At 38.7% G+C, this 14862-nt stretch overlaps 2 protein-coding genes across 2 annotated transcripts; both read right to left on the bottom strand.

The window, feature by feature from the left end:
- Window positions 1–3796: 3796 nt before the first annotated feature.
- Window positions 3797–5762, bottom strand: LOC106632560. The gene is made up of 6 exons (XM_014330614.2): window positions 5693–5762; window positions 5159–5503; window positions 5032–5067; window positions 4828–4938; window positions 4693–4721; window positions 3797–4002 (listed from the first exon to the last, which is right to left on the bottom strand). The coding sequence occupies exons 1-6, from the start codon at window positions 5736–5738 to the stop codon at window positions 3880–3882; spliced, it is 690 nt and encodes a 229-aa protein (XP_014186100.1). The 5' UTR covers window positions 5739–5762; the 3' UTR covers window positions 3797–3879.
- Window positions 5763–11784: 6022 nt separating this feature from the next.
- On the bottom strand, window positions 11785–14095 carry LOC102296081. Its single transcript, XM_042216022.1, has 5 exons — window positions 14042–14095; window positions 13540–13916; window positions 13176–13290; window positions 13039–13067; window positions 11785–12364 (listed from the first exon to the last, which is right to left on the bottom strand). Exons 1-5 carry the CDS (start codon window positions 14088–14090, stop codon window positions 12242–12244), a joined length of 693 nt encoding a protein of 230 aa, XP_042071956.1. The 5' UTR covers window positions 14091–14095; the 3' UTR covers window positions 11785–12241.
- Between the last annotated feature and the right edge of the window lie 767 nt (window positions 14096–14862).

Below are 14862 nucleotides of genomic sequence, written 5' to 3' on the forward strand. Positions count from 1 at the left end.
GGATCCAAATTTTATTTTCTTATACCCTGTCCCACCTGCAAATTAGGGGCATAATACTATAAATAAGACTTTGCCAGTGTGGTTCTTTATCACAACTGATCAAGATGGCAAAAGATTATCTGCTGCGAGGGCCATCCAATTGATTTTGGAAGAGAGAGGGGCTTCGGATGATTATGTTGACAAAGAGGTTTCAGAATATTTCACATTTCTGAAAATTCAGAGTCTGACAGTGACTTTGAAGAAGAGGATGAGGTTGAGCACCATTTAGTAACAAAACGAAGACGAGTACCCCATCTGCAGCCAGCCAGGACCAGAACAAGCCCACCAGACAGCGAGTGAAGAAATATGGATGCCAATAACTGGTGAAATTGAATGGTCTTCTTGCCCAAGAAATGAGCCACCCTGCAGAGCTGTTACTGTGATAAGCCAGGGCCAACACGGCTGACAGTTACTCATGTGCAGGACATCAAGTCTTCATTTGAGCTTTTCATCCCAGATTCCATCCAGAAAATTATTCTGGATTGCAGTAATCTAGAAGGAAGGTGTGTTTTTGGAGAGAGGTGGAAGGAGATGGACCAAATTCATCTAAGAACTCCAAAGGCCTACTTTGGGGTTTTTATCCTTGCAGGAGTTTTCAGGTCCAAAGGGGAATCCACAGAATCCCTGTGGGATGCAGAAACCGGCACGAACCTTTCCGTGCATCAATGTCTCTGGAAAACTTCCACAAAATTTCCAGGATTATCCATTTTGATAACCGAGATGACAGACCAGCTCGACGGCAGAGAGACAAGCTAGCTGCCATCAGGACAGTGTGGGATAAGTGTGTGCACCACCTCCCCCTGTTTTACAACCCTGGGCCTAATGTCACCATTGATGAGCAGCTGACCCCATTTAGTTGTGAAACATATTGCTTCACGTGTAAATGTGTTGTGTCTTTCCACTCACTCCACTTGATTATAACTGATTTATTTTTTTTATAACATTTTATAAAAACAAAAAAACAAAAAACGAGAAGCACATTAATTCATAAATGTGATCTAACAAAGGTAAAGGGAAAAAAATAACCATGTTTGCTGTTCATATGGTTTGTAATTGGGATAAAGTAAATATCTGTTGAGTAATTTAACATAAAATTGTTTGATAGTGTTAATTTGGAAAGCCAAAACTCTAGCGGGTCCACCAGACCCATGAACACTGGCTGAGTAACAAAAATATGAACACCACACAAGGGTTAAAGTTATTTTTAGAGCAATGCAGCACTTCCCTTTTTATATATTATTTAACTCAAGCCCAAGCTTGGAGAAGCCAAAAGGTATGGGTTTAATCCAATTTAATACAACTGAATCCTAAAAAAGTGAGAACTCATCAGATGCTTTTGAAACCTCTCAGCTTTGACGGCTTTCATTGTACTCTGTACTTACTGTAACTTCTGATTTGTGGAATGATGATACTGTGGTTTTTCCACCTTTGTCAGGAATGTGAATGCATCTTCCATACAACAGATAGAGGTGTTAAAGCATCCACAAACCTGATACACTGGGTTAGATGTCATAGTCTCTTAGACATGCTCTTAGAGGAGTGCTACTCACCACAGTTCTTTTTCTTTTTTGTTGAATAAAATATTTAAGGATAGCTTTTAAACAGCATCAGATTAAGAGTGTTGGTTATTTATTTGCCGATCACCTGAGTGATTACTAGTTGATGGACTGGGACAAAAAATCGGCCCTGGCATTTTTGGTCCTGGCAGCCCACCATGGTCACTCAAAAAGAAAAGAAAAAAGGAAAAAAAGAATGTATATATCATGCATACACGTATTATGTGTATAGTTTGGACATTTCATGATTTTTCTTTCATACATCGAATATATGATTCAAAATATATGTAGCAAAGATTGATAAATAACTCTAAATATGTCTTACATTTTAGATTGCTGAAAGTAGCTACCCTTTGCTTTGTTGACAGCATTGCAAACCCTCGGCCTGCCCTCAGTGAGCTTCATGATGTGGTCACCTGAAATGGTTTTCCCTTCAAAATTTCAATCAATGTCGCCTGCTCTGGCACCTGGAACAAAATTGACTATGGTTGCTGGTGTCTCTAGCTTCACATGTCTCAGAACAGAATTGTCAAAAACCAAAGTTTGATCTCAGTCAAGTGTGTCACCAAGTAGGGAAAAGCGTTTAGAGGCTGAGGAGTAACTAAACATCTGACACATGAACAGGAAAGTGCAGGAGGGACAGGTAAAGAGGCCATGCTGCTAGCTAGTCGGCTATGAGCTAAGCTAAGCTAGCAAAACCCTAAAGACACAGTGAGTGAATACTGTAACTATACATTTACGAGTGAAGCGAGTGTGCTACTGGTGAAGCACGTGAAGATTACACTGCTACGCAGATAAGCTACCCAGCACATCACCGTTTGATGGAAAAGGCAGGAAGTGATACTCTACCACAGAAAGAGTGAACACCAAGTGACAGCGCCTCAACCTAGATATTTATACACACAGTAAGGTTTCTGAAAGTCAAAATTATTGGATTTATGAAGCTGAATTTAATAAATTGTGCATAAATTAGCAGTATTTATTTTCCCATTTGGATATACGCATTTGTGAAATAGTTTTACGTGTAACCAAATTGCTGTGTATTTGTGGGTGGATTCAAGTATGTGCTTGGGAGTCTTCAGAAGTTGCACACAAATAATTGTACACATTCTTAAAGCTTAGTTTACACTTATGGATCATATGTTGCACATTTGCAACCCTTTTGAGACATATTTCTCTCAGCAGCATACTGTCACTGTGAGGCCAGGTTACTAGCTATAGCTGGTACTACTGGCAGCACTGACAGCTAACATGCAGGTTAATTTTGTACATTTTGCTGAATCTATTTTTAGTTTAGTTTCTTTTTATTGTTTTCTGTCAGCTTTTGACCTCCACCTTTCCACCACTTCTTCTAGAAGCTGCGTAAAAGGTTTGATTAGGCATTGTCCAGTGTGGGTAATGAAAAAGAAGGAATGGATTGCTGTCAGTGCTTGTACGGCCAGTACATCGGCCCAAAAGTGTGTTGGCCCACCAAGAAAATGCCCAGTAAGCCACATTACCAGTCCAGACCTGGTGATGCCCTGACTTTAAATCTATTTTCACAGTGCTTTTCATTTATGTTGATCTGATGTCTCAGCAACTCCTCCATGAATTTCAATGATATTTTATGACCCTGACACTTGGATTATGTGATGACACTAATCATTGATAAAGAACATTACTGAGAACACTGAGATATTTTTTAAATTAAAAACTTGTTCATAATATGGCCAAAATATGTTCTGTGTTTAATCTCAAACCATAGGCATTATGATTGTATAAAACTGAAGCAACTCGTGTAATAAAATGTTGAGTGACGTTGTTATTATTGCCCAATAAGTTTGTTTGACAGCCTAAGAAATTTAAAAGACATTGAAGATAAAGTTAAGACATGTAAACACAGAAAGCTAGTTTGAATCGATCGATCATTATTCTGTTGCTTTTATATCGTCCTCGAGCTCTGATTTTAGAGACCTTGTGGGTTTCACCTCAGCTCTGCTCACACCACACTGTGCTTTTCTTATTATCTGACTCCTCCAGACCATTAGACTCTGAGAAAATTGCATTAATCAGTTATTTCTGAATCTTCTTTATCATGTCTACGTTTTTCTTCTCAGACAACGTGAATAAATAAGAAAAACAAAGAGGCACAAAGCAGAGATTTAGAAAAAACAACAACCTTGAATGCAAATTTTATTCATAATTTTATTTTTTTTCCAAGATTCATGATTCAAGATTCCCACAACACACACACAGAAATATATCAGCAGGTTATATTAATAAGAACTAATTCTTCTTCCTAAGTCTATCGAGTGGCAGCATACACAACGTTAGGCTCCGGCTCGCTCTGTGGCGCAGGCCTGCGGCTTCTTTTAGCTTTTGTCTGGAAACTCAGAGCTGCGTAGTTCAGATCATCTGAGTTCATGTTCTGAAAATTAAAATACTTTTTTAAACAGATGAACACAATCAACACAATCTGAAAAGTTTGTGGATTTGTGAGTCACATGACATAAGATTTCAGTAAGATTTTATTAGTTGAATTAAACAAGAACCAATAATGATTCTAATGTCTTAGAGTGGTTGCATTAATTTTCTTTAAAACACTGTTTTGCAACTGATTTACCGGTTGCATATGGATTTCACAAACTACATACAACTAGCTGTAATGTAAAGAACAGCAGAGCAGGAACAGACATCCCCAACAAAGTAACTTCTAACCCAACAGGAACATTTATTTTGAGACATATTTTAGAAGAATAATTTATAATAATAATCTAATATTTTTATAATTTTTTCTACACTAACTTTTAAAGTTACAATTGGTGTTAGAAATCTCACAGACAATGTATCATAATGGTGTATGTATTCCTTGTATTTTTGTGTATAATTTTTAAACTAAACTATTGCTTATTTGCAGCTATCATCAAGCTTTTTTTCTGCTGGGATTATTTTTTTACTTTTTTAAAATTTCTGTCAGATACTGATGAATGTGGTTAATGAGAAGAAAAGACATGTGGATGCCATAGGTTGATATTAGTCATAGAATAATTACATGTTTAAATGCATCTTTTTAAATCATGACATGCAGTTCACATAATATGAGTAAAAACACATTTACCTTTAGTTCTTCACCCTTAGGTTCTGTAGCTAAACAGCAAATACAAAATTGAGATGAGTTAATTTTCACAAACATATTTTTTATCTTCTTGTTTCAGTTTACTGTAGCAGGTGAAACAGTTACAGCCAAGTCTACCTGTTTGTAGGTTCCTGACTTTTAAAACCAGAACAATGACCACCATAGTAAGTAAACCAGTCAGACTACCCAGCACGATGCTCATCAGGTGTATGCATCTTTCAGGCTCTTCTACAAACATAATTGGAGTGGAATATTTCAGTCTGGTTGAAGTCTGAGCTCAACAACAATCAAAGTGCTTAGAGACCAAAAAAAAAATCGTACTTTCAGTCTTAGATTCTTCATCATTCGTTTCACCACCTGTAAAGAAACATGAGTATTATAATAATTTGTGACTTCCAGTTCTCATTGAACGTCTCATCATGCTGTTGTGCTACTAAGGAAAGCTTACCTTCAAATCTTAACTCTACTGCATTGGAAATAATAATATGCACATCCATGTAAAATCCACAGAAATACAGCCCAACATCAGATAAACCCACTTCTGTCATTTTAAGAAAGACAGAAGTGACATTGGAACTCATATTGAATTTTCCATTTTGAAATCCGTTACAGAAAGAAGCTTGGCCATGAGATCCAAACATAGATGAGATGCAGCTCGTTTTAGTCGTGTTGATCACTCTGAACCACTCTGTATGTGTTGGACTTGTGGAAATGTTAGAGCACTGCAGTGTGACGTCTTCGCCACGCTGGACTGTCACAGTGTGAACCTCAGAGCCCGAGATAAAGATCCATCCTGAATCAAACAACAAAGACAAAATGAGATTCAACTCAAAGTGTACGGTACAACAGACGCTGTAACAGGGCGACAACTTTTTATTTGATTTAATTAAATCACTGCTTTCTAAACTCAAATTTAAAAACTCTTGGGCTCCTCGTTCCATTACTTATTTTAAGGTGAGAGTAGTAATGTGCCAGTACTTACTGAGGCTGCAGAAAATCAAAGCTGTTATCAAGACGAAGCTCCTCATCGTGTGTTTAATCCTTCACTGCTCGGACAGTTAGTGAACCATGCAGCTTTTATAAAGGGGTTTAGAGGGGCGGGGTGATTTAGTTTGTCATCTTGCCAATGAACTACAAATGCAATGCAATGCATTTACATATCTTTTAGCACTGGCTAATATCAAATAACATTAAAGTAGTTTGTTTATTTGTTTGTTTATTTCTTATTTTGTGTTATGATATTCACACTCTTAGGATCCAGTCTTTTATCTGTTTTTTGATCAAGTATCTTATTTTAGTCCCTTAAGATCTGGTGCAGCATATAAAGGAAAACAAAAATGGGGATCAATAGTGTTTTTAAAATTTAATATACTTTTCACATAGGATGTTTGCATTCAGTAGACCTAAGTTAAAGCTCATTTTATATATCCTAAAGTTGTCAAATTATTTAAAGCTGTTTAACCCTGTAGTTGTTTTCCCATACTTTCTGTGAGCTTTTGCAATCAGAATTATGCAGATAACCCTGCAAAGTTGATAGACGATGCATGCAAATCACATGACCAATTTAAGATGATATAGCAGCAAGATCCACCCTTGATAAGTCTTCGTTTTAACTTGTGTTGAAAGTGCAGACTTCAAACTACCAAGTAATAAAGGCCAAGTAAAAACAAAGTTATGATAAATAATTCACACCATACTTTATCTCAATTCTATCATCATTTAGTACAAGAAAAAAACTTAAAAGTATTTTCTAAGAAACATGACTTAGTTAATAATCTTAAAGATGTAGGGATGTAGATCGACCAGTAAATTGAGAGCTTCACTCTTGCACTCTTATCACCACGACTGACCAGTACAGCATCCGCGTCACTGCAGCCGTAGCACCTATCTATCCATTGATTTCCCCCTCCCCCCACTTGTGGACAAGATCAAAAGACATCCTCCACTTGAGGCAACAGCTCATCTCTGATCCGAAGCGGGCACTCAACCCTTTTCCGGTTGAGGACCATGGCATCAGACTTGGAGATGCTGTTTCTCATTCCCACAATTTCACATTCCAACAGAACCACATCATCTGCGGAAAGCAGAAACAAGATTCTCAAACTATCTTGAAAATTTCTGCCACTTGGCTATGCGAGAAATTCTGTCCATAAAAAAAATATTTAAAAAACTAGTGACAAGGGGTAGTCCTAGCAGTCCAGGAACATGTCTACATCGCCACTGACACCGGCCTCCTGCTAAGTAGGGCTGGGTATTGTCACTGATTTCTATAATCTATTCGATAACAAGGTCCTGAATCGATTTGATCCATGATTCGATTCGATTCGATTCGATTCTTTTTTTTAAATTTTTTTTTTATTGCCTGTCCCGTTTGGCTCTTTTGCCATCAGAATTGTTGTCTAAAGGCAAAGAAAGATGCCCAACGGATTTACTTTACCAAATTGACCATCCCAGCCTTGCCGTAATGGTCCATTTGATTCACCTTTTATTGTTTATTTTATTTTCACTTACTGAATACGGGAAGTGATGGGGAAAGAAGGGGAGAAAGAAAGAGGGAAAGAGAAACAGCTGAGAAGAGGGACGGGGGAGAAGGGCAAAGACAAAAACCAACAGAACGGGCAGAAAAAGAAAAAAAATGCATATATCAATCACCTGGATCACCTGTTGAGAAAGAAAAAAAGAAAGACAAGCAGAAGAGAACAAGAGTAATAGAATAAACAACATCACAATGATATATGGGAATATGACAGTAAATACTAAATATTAAACATTATTGTGCAGCACATAAGATCAACAGAACACAGTGTGCTTTGAGGTAGGAGCCAAAAAGGGTGTAGTTTGTGGGTGTGACACCCGTGTGTACACCTGTGAGCATGGACGCGTTGTTTTTTTAAAAGGTTCCTTCATGTAATGATCTGCTAGAGGTGTGGGGGCAGCCTCGGGCATGAAGCAGGTATGGAGGAGATCAAAACTCCAGACATCCAGAGGCCCCCAGAACAAAGAGACACCAACGCACCGATGTCTGAGGGAGTCCGCCACTGGCAGGGGAAGTGGTGGTGGGGGGAGATAGGCCTCCAAACCTTGGAGGGCCTAAGATGTCCCCAGAGAGGTGGCGCCTGACACCCAACCTGACATATAGACACAGACATACAGGCACACACAGATACAAACATCCATTCCCACCCTCATGCTCTCATATGCACTTACTCCACACTCAACCAATCGTGGAGACAGACATAAAGAGACGCTGTACACACGATCACACTCCCCAAGCGTACTCTACGAACCGGGTCTAGGTACCCTTGCCCCTGGAGGGGGGAACTGCACCCAGACCCAGGTGGTGTTACCCTTTTCCCTGCGGTGGGGGAGGCAGACCGCCCCGACTCCGCAGCAGCAGGAAGGCCCCACACTCCAGACCGCAGTCGGACGGCCAACTCCTCCTCCTAGCCCCCCCGCTCCAGCAGGTCGCAGAGAATGGGGGTGAGAGAAGACTCCAAACCTCCCTCCACCCGCTCATTGTAGTGTTGATGCATGTGTGTTCTAAGGTGCATTTAAAACCCAGGAGGGCTGGAGCTACCTGCCAGAGAGCAGCAGGTAAGCGCATGGTCCCTCCTGCTAGCCCTCAATGTCTACGTGTATTTAAAATTGAGAGGTGGGCAACGACGCCAGGGGTGGGGTGTACACCCTGATGGTACTTTGGATTCCGTGTATCGTGCCCACCCCCAAGATCCTATATGTATGTGTAATGAGAGTGTGAGTAATGTGAATGTCTAAGTTGTGGGATAAAATTGAGGCAGAGGCAGCCAGAAGGGGACAGAGATTCTTGGAAATTTTGCCTCAGACAGTGAGAAATATTATAATTCAGATCACGCATCAGTACATTTCCATAAAAAGAAAGCTGACACTTGCGAGACTTTATCAAAGGTGTGAGCATCACAGCAGATGAGCTGAGGATAAAACAAAGAAAAACATGAAGGTGATTTTCCTGGGATTTTATAAAAAATATTCTGCAGTAGATCAAAAATGAAAGAAAACCATTAATCAACATAATTATGAACATTACCTGATGCTGCTGAAGTGAAGCAGAGCAAAGTTACAGAGGTTTTATTAGAGACACAGCTAAGCGTTTTGCAATTTTGCATAATTTTAAAAAGTTTAAATTTGTTCACTAGCCTATTGAACAACAGAAATGGGGTTTTCTTTTCGGAAGTAAGTAAAAGGAAAAAAAAAACACAGCGTCCAACAGCGCTGTAAATAACAGTAGACTTGTGCACAACAAGCAAGGGAATAATGCAGAAAACAGATTTTTAGACGGGAAACTGTTCTTGAAATGTACTGAGAGAGAGAGAGAGAGCTGTGCATGAAGTGTGGTGGAAGCAAAACAGTAAAAGTCAGAGGGAATTCATGATGATGTTTATGTGAAGCGTAGTTTGGATCTTTTGCTGCTGGTTCAGTCAATATTGTTTGGAGAGAGATAAAACCTACAGCTTCAGAATCAGCGCAAAAAGGGCGTAAACAACGCGCGGACCCGCCGAAACATCAGAATCAGCGAGCTGTCAGCTTTAAGCCCCGACCGTGTCCGTGCTGTCATGTGAGAAAGGCGACATCTCACTGATTCTGAACCGTCAGCGGGTCCGTGCTTTGTGTTTACGTCTATGTGCAAAATCCGTGTACCTGCTCTCATTTACTGTTTTAGTTGTTTGGTGGTTGTTGAAATTTTGTGAGGTTTAACCTGAGATTCTGGCATTTCGGGCAAAATAAATTTATATAAAAAAATCAATTCAGGATTTTAATGAATCGATATCACGTTATCCAAGCTAGAATTGATTTTAATCGATAAATCGATAATCAAAACCCACCCCTACTGCTAAGCCACCTGTAGCTCTGTTGTCAACATTCTCCTGTCAAGCCACGCAAGGCTTCATGTTTCTGATGATGGCGACTTGCCAAACCCGAAGATCAGGCCACCTGAACTGCCTTTGGGTTTTTTTGTTTGTTTTTTTTGGACTCTTGTGCTTGAGATTGTCTTTGTTCAATTCTTAATCTAACAAATGTACTTCTGGAAGAATGGTCAAAACTTCCCATAAATACACACCTAAACCTTGTAAAAGCCTTCCCAGAAGGTGCAAAGGGTGGGCTGGCATCACATTAGACAGCCAGTTAAGGCTTTGTCAGGAGAGGAAGGAGGAGTAATGCTGACTCTGGCATGCTGGGTTTTAATAACAAAGAAAGAACGTGAAAAGTGAGAAAGATTGAAAAAACAAAAGAAACAGTTCTTTCAGAAGTAAAAAGTTTGGACCAGTTGGATGGGATACTATACACAGTATATACACTACCAGTCAAAAGTTTGGAAACACCGTCTCATTTAATGTTTTTTCTTTATTTTTTACCTCTTTTCTACATTGTAGATACGAACTGAAGACATCAAATATATGAAACAGGAAATTTGGAATTATGTAGCAAAGAAACAATTGATAAATATCTCATGAATAAATAAATATGCTTTATTTTAGATTCCTGAAAGTAGCCACCTTTTGCTTTGTCGATAATATTGCAAACCCTTGGCCTTCTCTCAATGAGCTTCATGATGTAGTCACCTGAAATAATTTTCTCTTTTTCTGTGGTGGAAAAGTCAGGTTGGTACACAGCTGACAGCAGTATTTTGACAACTTCATAATATAGCAAGAACCAATCAGGTCAATTGGTCCAGAAAATTGCAAATTGTAAATGTGTGCAGTTGCAAAAACCATCAACTACTCCTAAAAACTGTCCTCAACTAGACCTCAACTATGTCCAACAGTCGCTGTTTATTGAATCTGATTTGTGGGTTCAACCAGCCCCACGCTATGACAGAGGTCCAATAATGTCTGGTAGTGCCAGATGGATCTGACACATTGGGATAAAAGGACAAAGCTGAAAGAGCAGTTCAACACACTGATCTCCAATTGAAGCTCCTGCACATTGGATCTGCAGTAGAGACTGACAATCATACACCTGGTAAGCAGAAATGTTATTACACCACCAGCAGGAAAACCAACAACAGAACAAAAGCAACATCAAAGTCAAATCTGGGTCTTTTACCCCAACAGAGCAAACAGGCAGAGAGGTTTTTATTACTCTTCAATTATTGCGTAAAAATGTAACTAAAAGTTACAGCTGCTTACGTTTCTTTAAGCAGGTGTGCTGGGGTCCTCCTAAGGAAAGTTTGAAACTTCATTTCCTTCATGCTGGTGAACTTTTTACCAAATATTTTCATCAAAGCTTCTCCATCACTGACAGGGATTGTTTGGATCTTCACACTCATCTCCACCAACCCTAAAAAATGAGTCTCACTTTGCTCATATAATGCCAGGAGTGTCTCCATATTTCAGTCTGTGCAAACATGTAACAGTATCCCATATTCATATAAATATTATTGATATTATAACATAAGCTGTCACCAACACAATTGTCCCAAGTGCTTTTTTTATTAGTTATTGCAAATGCTTGATTGCAGTTCTTGCTAGATGACAAAACCACTTATTAGGTTTAGAAGGAAATGACTTTTTCTACATGAGGTAAAGTTGGAGAGCTGTTTCCCCAAACTAAATGAAATCAGCATTTAAAAAACTACAATCTGTATTTACTCTGAACATCTGTGTTAACATTTGAAATTGGAAACATGTAAGTGTAACAAACATGTTAAAACATAAGAAATCAGGAAGGGACATGTATAGGAATTTCTTTTACTTATGTATTAATCACATTATTTTATTGTATGATACCTTGGTGTCAATGGATTTTAACATGTCTCACACTCATACAGTAAGACAAATGCAAATTCCTCTACTGTAAAAATTCATTTGACTGCCTGCAAAAAAGGAACTGTACATTGTTCATCCTCTTTTTAATAAAAATATAAGTAGAGCACAGGAAATATGTGGCACTCTGCCCTAAACATTTAGGATAAAGTATGGCAGTGAGAGAGAGTAAAGAGTTATAGGATCTCTGCTTTGAGCCACTAAAACTCCTAATATTAGCTATTCCCGCCACATCAGGCAGCTTTTTGATGATTAAATTTACTGCAACTGGAAATTCACTTTAATATCCAGTAAATTACATGCGACAAATGTTACTGAATGAAACTGATGTTATCAAAATGTGTAAACATAACAACCGGTTTAAATTAGAACTATGTCACCTTTATACTTCCTGAAGGGCTTGGAAACCTTGTGATTTTAACCTCAGTTGGGCTCAGACCACACAGTGCTGTCTCTTCCTGTTAAAATGTATTTCTACTCTCCCACAACAGAGCATTAGACTCTCCCCAAAAGAAAGTTTCACAATCGGTGTAAGACCATTGACTTCTCCCTCATCAACATACTTTAAGAGTAGTGTTTTTCCTCTCCAACAAAAGGTGGACAAATAAAAAAGACAATGACACAAAAGTAAAGATACAAACACAACTTGAATGCAAATTGTATTTGTTTTATTTTTTGCCATATCCTCCACAAAACAAAACCTTATCTGCAGGTTATCACAAAGCACGAGTCTATCTGGTGGCAGCGTACACAACATGTGGCTCCAGCTCTCTCTGTGTCACAGGCCTCCGGTTTCTTTGGACGTTTTTCTGGAAGTTGAGAGCTGCGTAGTTCAGATCGTCTGAGCTCACATTCTGAAAACCAGAATATTTACACAGCTGAGTTTGCTACGTATATATCACGTATTTGCTGATATGTGGGTTAAACCAAAAATGATTTTACATAAAATGTGATTTTTAGAGTTTAATACTAAAACATCATACTGGAAGAACACCTGTGCTGTCCAGTGTTAAACACAATTCAATTAGATTATACAGTAAAAAAAGAGTTTAGCTTCAGTAACATAGGCCAGAAATTGGAACTAATGCGGCTATGTAGGTAAAGATGTCTTTTAAAAAAAACATTTTCAGAGAAGAAAACAAAGATCTTCAGAAGAAGGAAACTACTGAGCAGGGATAGCTCAGTAGGTAGAGTGGTTGCCCTACAATTGGGAGGTCGGGGGTTCAAATCCACTGAACAGCTACCCTGAGATACCCTTGAGCAAGGTACCGTCCCTACACACTGCTCCCCGGGCGCCTGCTTAGTGGCTGCCCTCTGCTTCACTGAGTGTATGGGTCAAATGCAGAGAAAAACAAGCAATTTCCACATGGGGATCAATAAAGTATACATTATTAATTCTACAGTTACAATGACCTTAACAAACTCTTAGACACTTCTCTTTCCAACATTAATATATCCTGACATATTGGTTGCGCATTCTAAGGAAAAAGAAAACAACAGGAACAACAAAAAACAAATAAACATTTACCTTGTTGCTTTTTGGTTCTTGTTCTGCCACTAAATACCAAATACAAAAGTGTCATTAGTTCATTATTACCAGCGTACAAGAGAAGGTACAAGATTTACCTGCCAAAAAGAAGTTAAACAAATTAAAGCCATGTGTACCTTTTTGAAGTTTCCAGATTTTTAAAACCAGAATAATAACCACTATCGTGAGTAAACCAGCCAGACTACCCAGGATGGTGCTTAGCAGGTGTGTCATTCTGTCAGACTCTTCTGCAAAAAACAAATACAAACAAAAACCCATCAGTCCACTTTAGTTGGATTGATTGAAACATAATATTGATATTAACTTTTAGCACATTGAACAGCAAAATTTTAGAAGCCATAAAATAATTTTACTTTCCGTCTTAAAATCCTCTCCTTCATTGGTTTCACCGCCTGTAAAGAAACATGGCTATTATAATATTTTGTGATTTCCTTTTTGTCTCTGAGCTGATTTTGGATTACGTATGAACATAAAACTAACCTGGAAGACAAAAGTCCTCCATACAACCTTACCTTGAATTCTTAACTCGACTGCATTGGAAATGACCGTATGCTTATTCACGTAAAATCCACAGAAATACAGCCCGACATCAGATAAATCCACTTGTGTGATTTTAAGAAACACAGAGGTGTTGTTGGAACTCATATTGAATTTTCCATTTCGAAATCCATCACAGAATGAAGCTTTGCCCTGAGATCCATACATAGCAGCAATGCAGCTGGGCTTAGTTCTGTTGATAACTTTGAACCAGTCTGTCTGTGTTGGATGACTCGAAATGTTGGAGCACTTCAACGTGACTTCTTGATCAAGTTGGACCTCCACAGTCTGAAACTCAGAACCTGAAACAGAGATCCAGCCTGGAATGACAGAACATAATGTTTATGTCTGAGCCTACAGTGTTACAGGAGAACAACATCAACTACATCTGTTTACCGGCGTTTCTCATTCCATTATTTGAGAGTACTGAGGTGCCAGTACTTACTGAGGCTGGAGAGAAATAAAGCTGTGCTCAAGACGAAGCTCCTCATCATGCGTTTAATCCTGTAACTGCATGGATAGTTTGTATCACACAGCTCTTATATGGGGGTTAAGAGGGGCGGGGAGTCTTTTGTTTGTGTGTGTGTGTGTGTTGGCTTTATATTTTGTGTTTCATCTTGCCATTGCCGCCCTATACAATGCAATAGCTTTGCATGTTTTAGCTTAAGCGAATATCCATTAACATAAAATTTCCACTTTATCATTTTACATTATGTCTGCTTGAGATAAGATTTTCAGAAAATTATACAAATACTTAAAAATCCAGTCTGCAGCTTCTGCAGTTAGAAGTATTTATGCGTTTCTAGTCCTTAAAGGTCTAAAAGGAAGCAAGAAGGGGGTGCATTGGTTTTATGCTTGGTGCATTTATTAAGGATCCCATTTATCATGTATTATAATGTATTATAATCTAAACTTCAGCTCTAAATTGTCTTTGATCTAGTGACACAGGACACAAAATAGAAAATATAAAATGTACACAAGTATTCACGACCTTTCCTCAATACTTGAAGCGCTTTTGGCAAGCTCAAGCTGCATCAGACTGGACGGGGAGGATTGTGCACAGCTATTTTCAGATCTCTCCAAAGACATTCGGTGGAGTTCAAGTCTGGGCTCTGGCTGGGCTACTCAAAGACATTCACAGAGTGGTCCAGAAGCCACTGCTTTCTTGTCTTGGATTTCTGCTTAAGTTTTTTGGCCTGTTGGAAGATGAGCCTTTGCTCCAGTCCGAGGACCACATTGCTCTGGAGCAAGTTAATATCAATGATG

The sequence above is a fragment of the Haplochromis burtoni genome, unplaced genomic scaffold (genome assembly GCF_018398535.1).
Source record: "Haplochromis burtoni strain Fernald_Lab_line unplaced genomic scaffold, NCSU_Asbu1 Contig_900, whole genome shotgun sequence".
Lineage (NCBI taxonomy): Eukaryota > Metazoa > Chordata > Actinopteri > Cichliformes > Cichlidae > Haplochromis > Haplochromis burtoni.

Excerpts from the sequence above, each read along its gene's own strand:
- LOC106632560 (XM_014330614.2), bottom strand. The coding sequence starts at position 5,738 with ATGAGGAGCTTCGTCTTGATAACAGCTTTGATTTTCTGCAGCCTCA. Across the intron at positions 5,068-5,158 it reads AGTAGAGTTAAGATTTGAAG|GTGGTGAAACGAATGATGAA; the intron begins GTAAGCTTTCCT and ends GTTTCTTTACAG. Across the intron at positions 4,003-4,692 it reads CTAAGGGTGAAGAACTAAAG|AACATGAACTCAGATGATCT; the intron begins GTAAATGTGTTT and ends TTTAATTTTCAG.
- LOC102296081 (XM_042216022.1), bottom strand. The coding sequence starts at position 14,090 with ATGATGAGGAGCTTCGTCTTGAGCACAGCTTTATTTCTCTCCAGCCTC. Across the intron at positions 13,917-14,041 it reads TTTATTTCTCTCCAGCCTCA|GCTGGATCTCTGTTTCAGGT; the intron begins GTAAGTACTGGC and ends CTGTCATTCCAG. Across the intron at positions 13,068-13,175 it reads AATCTGGAAACTTCAAAAAG|TGGCAGAACAAGAACCAAAA; the intron begins GTACACATGGCT and ends TTTGGTATTTAG.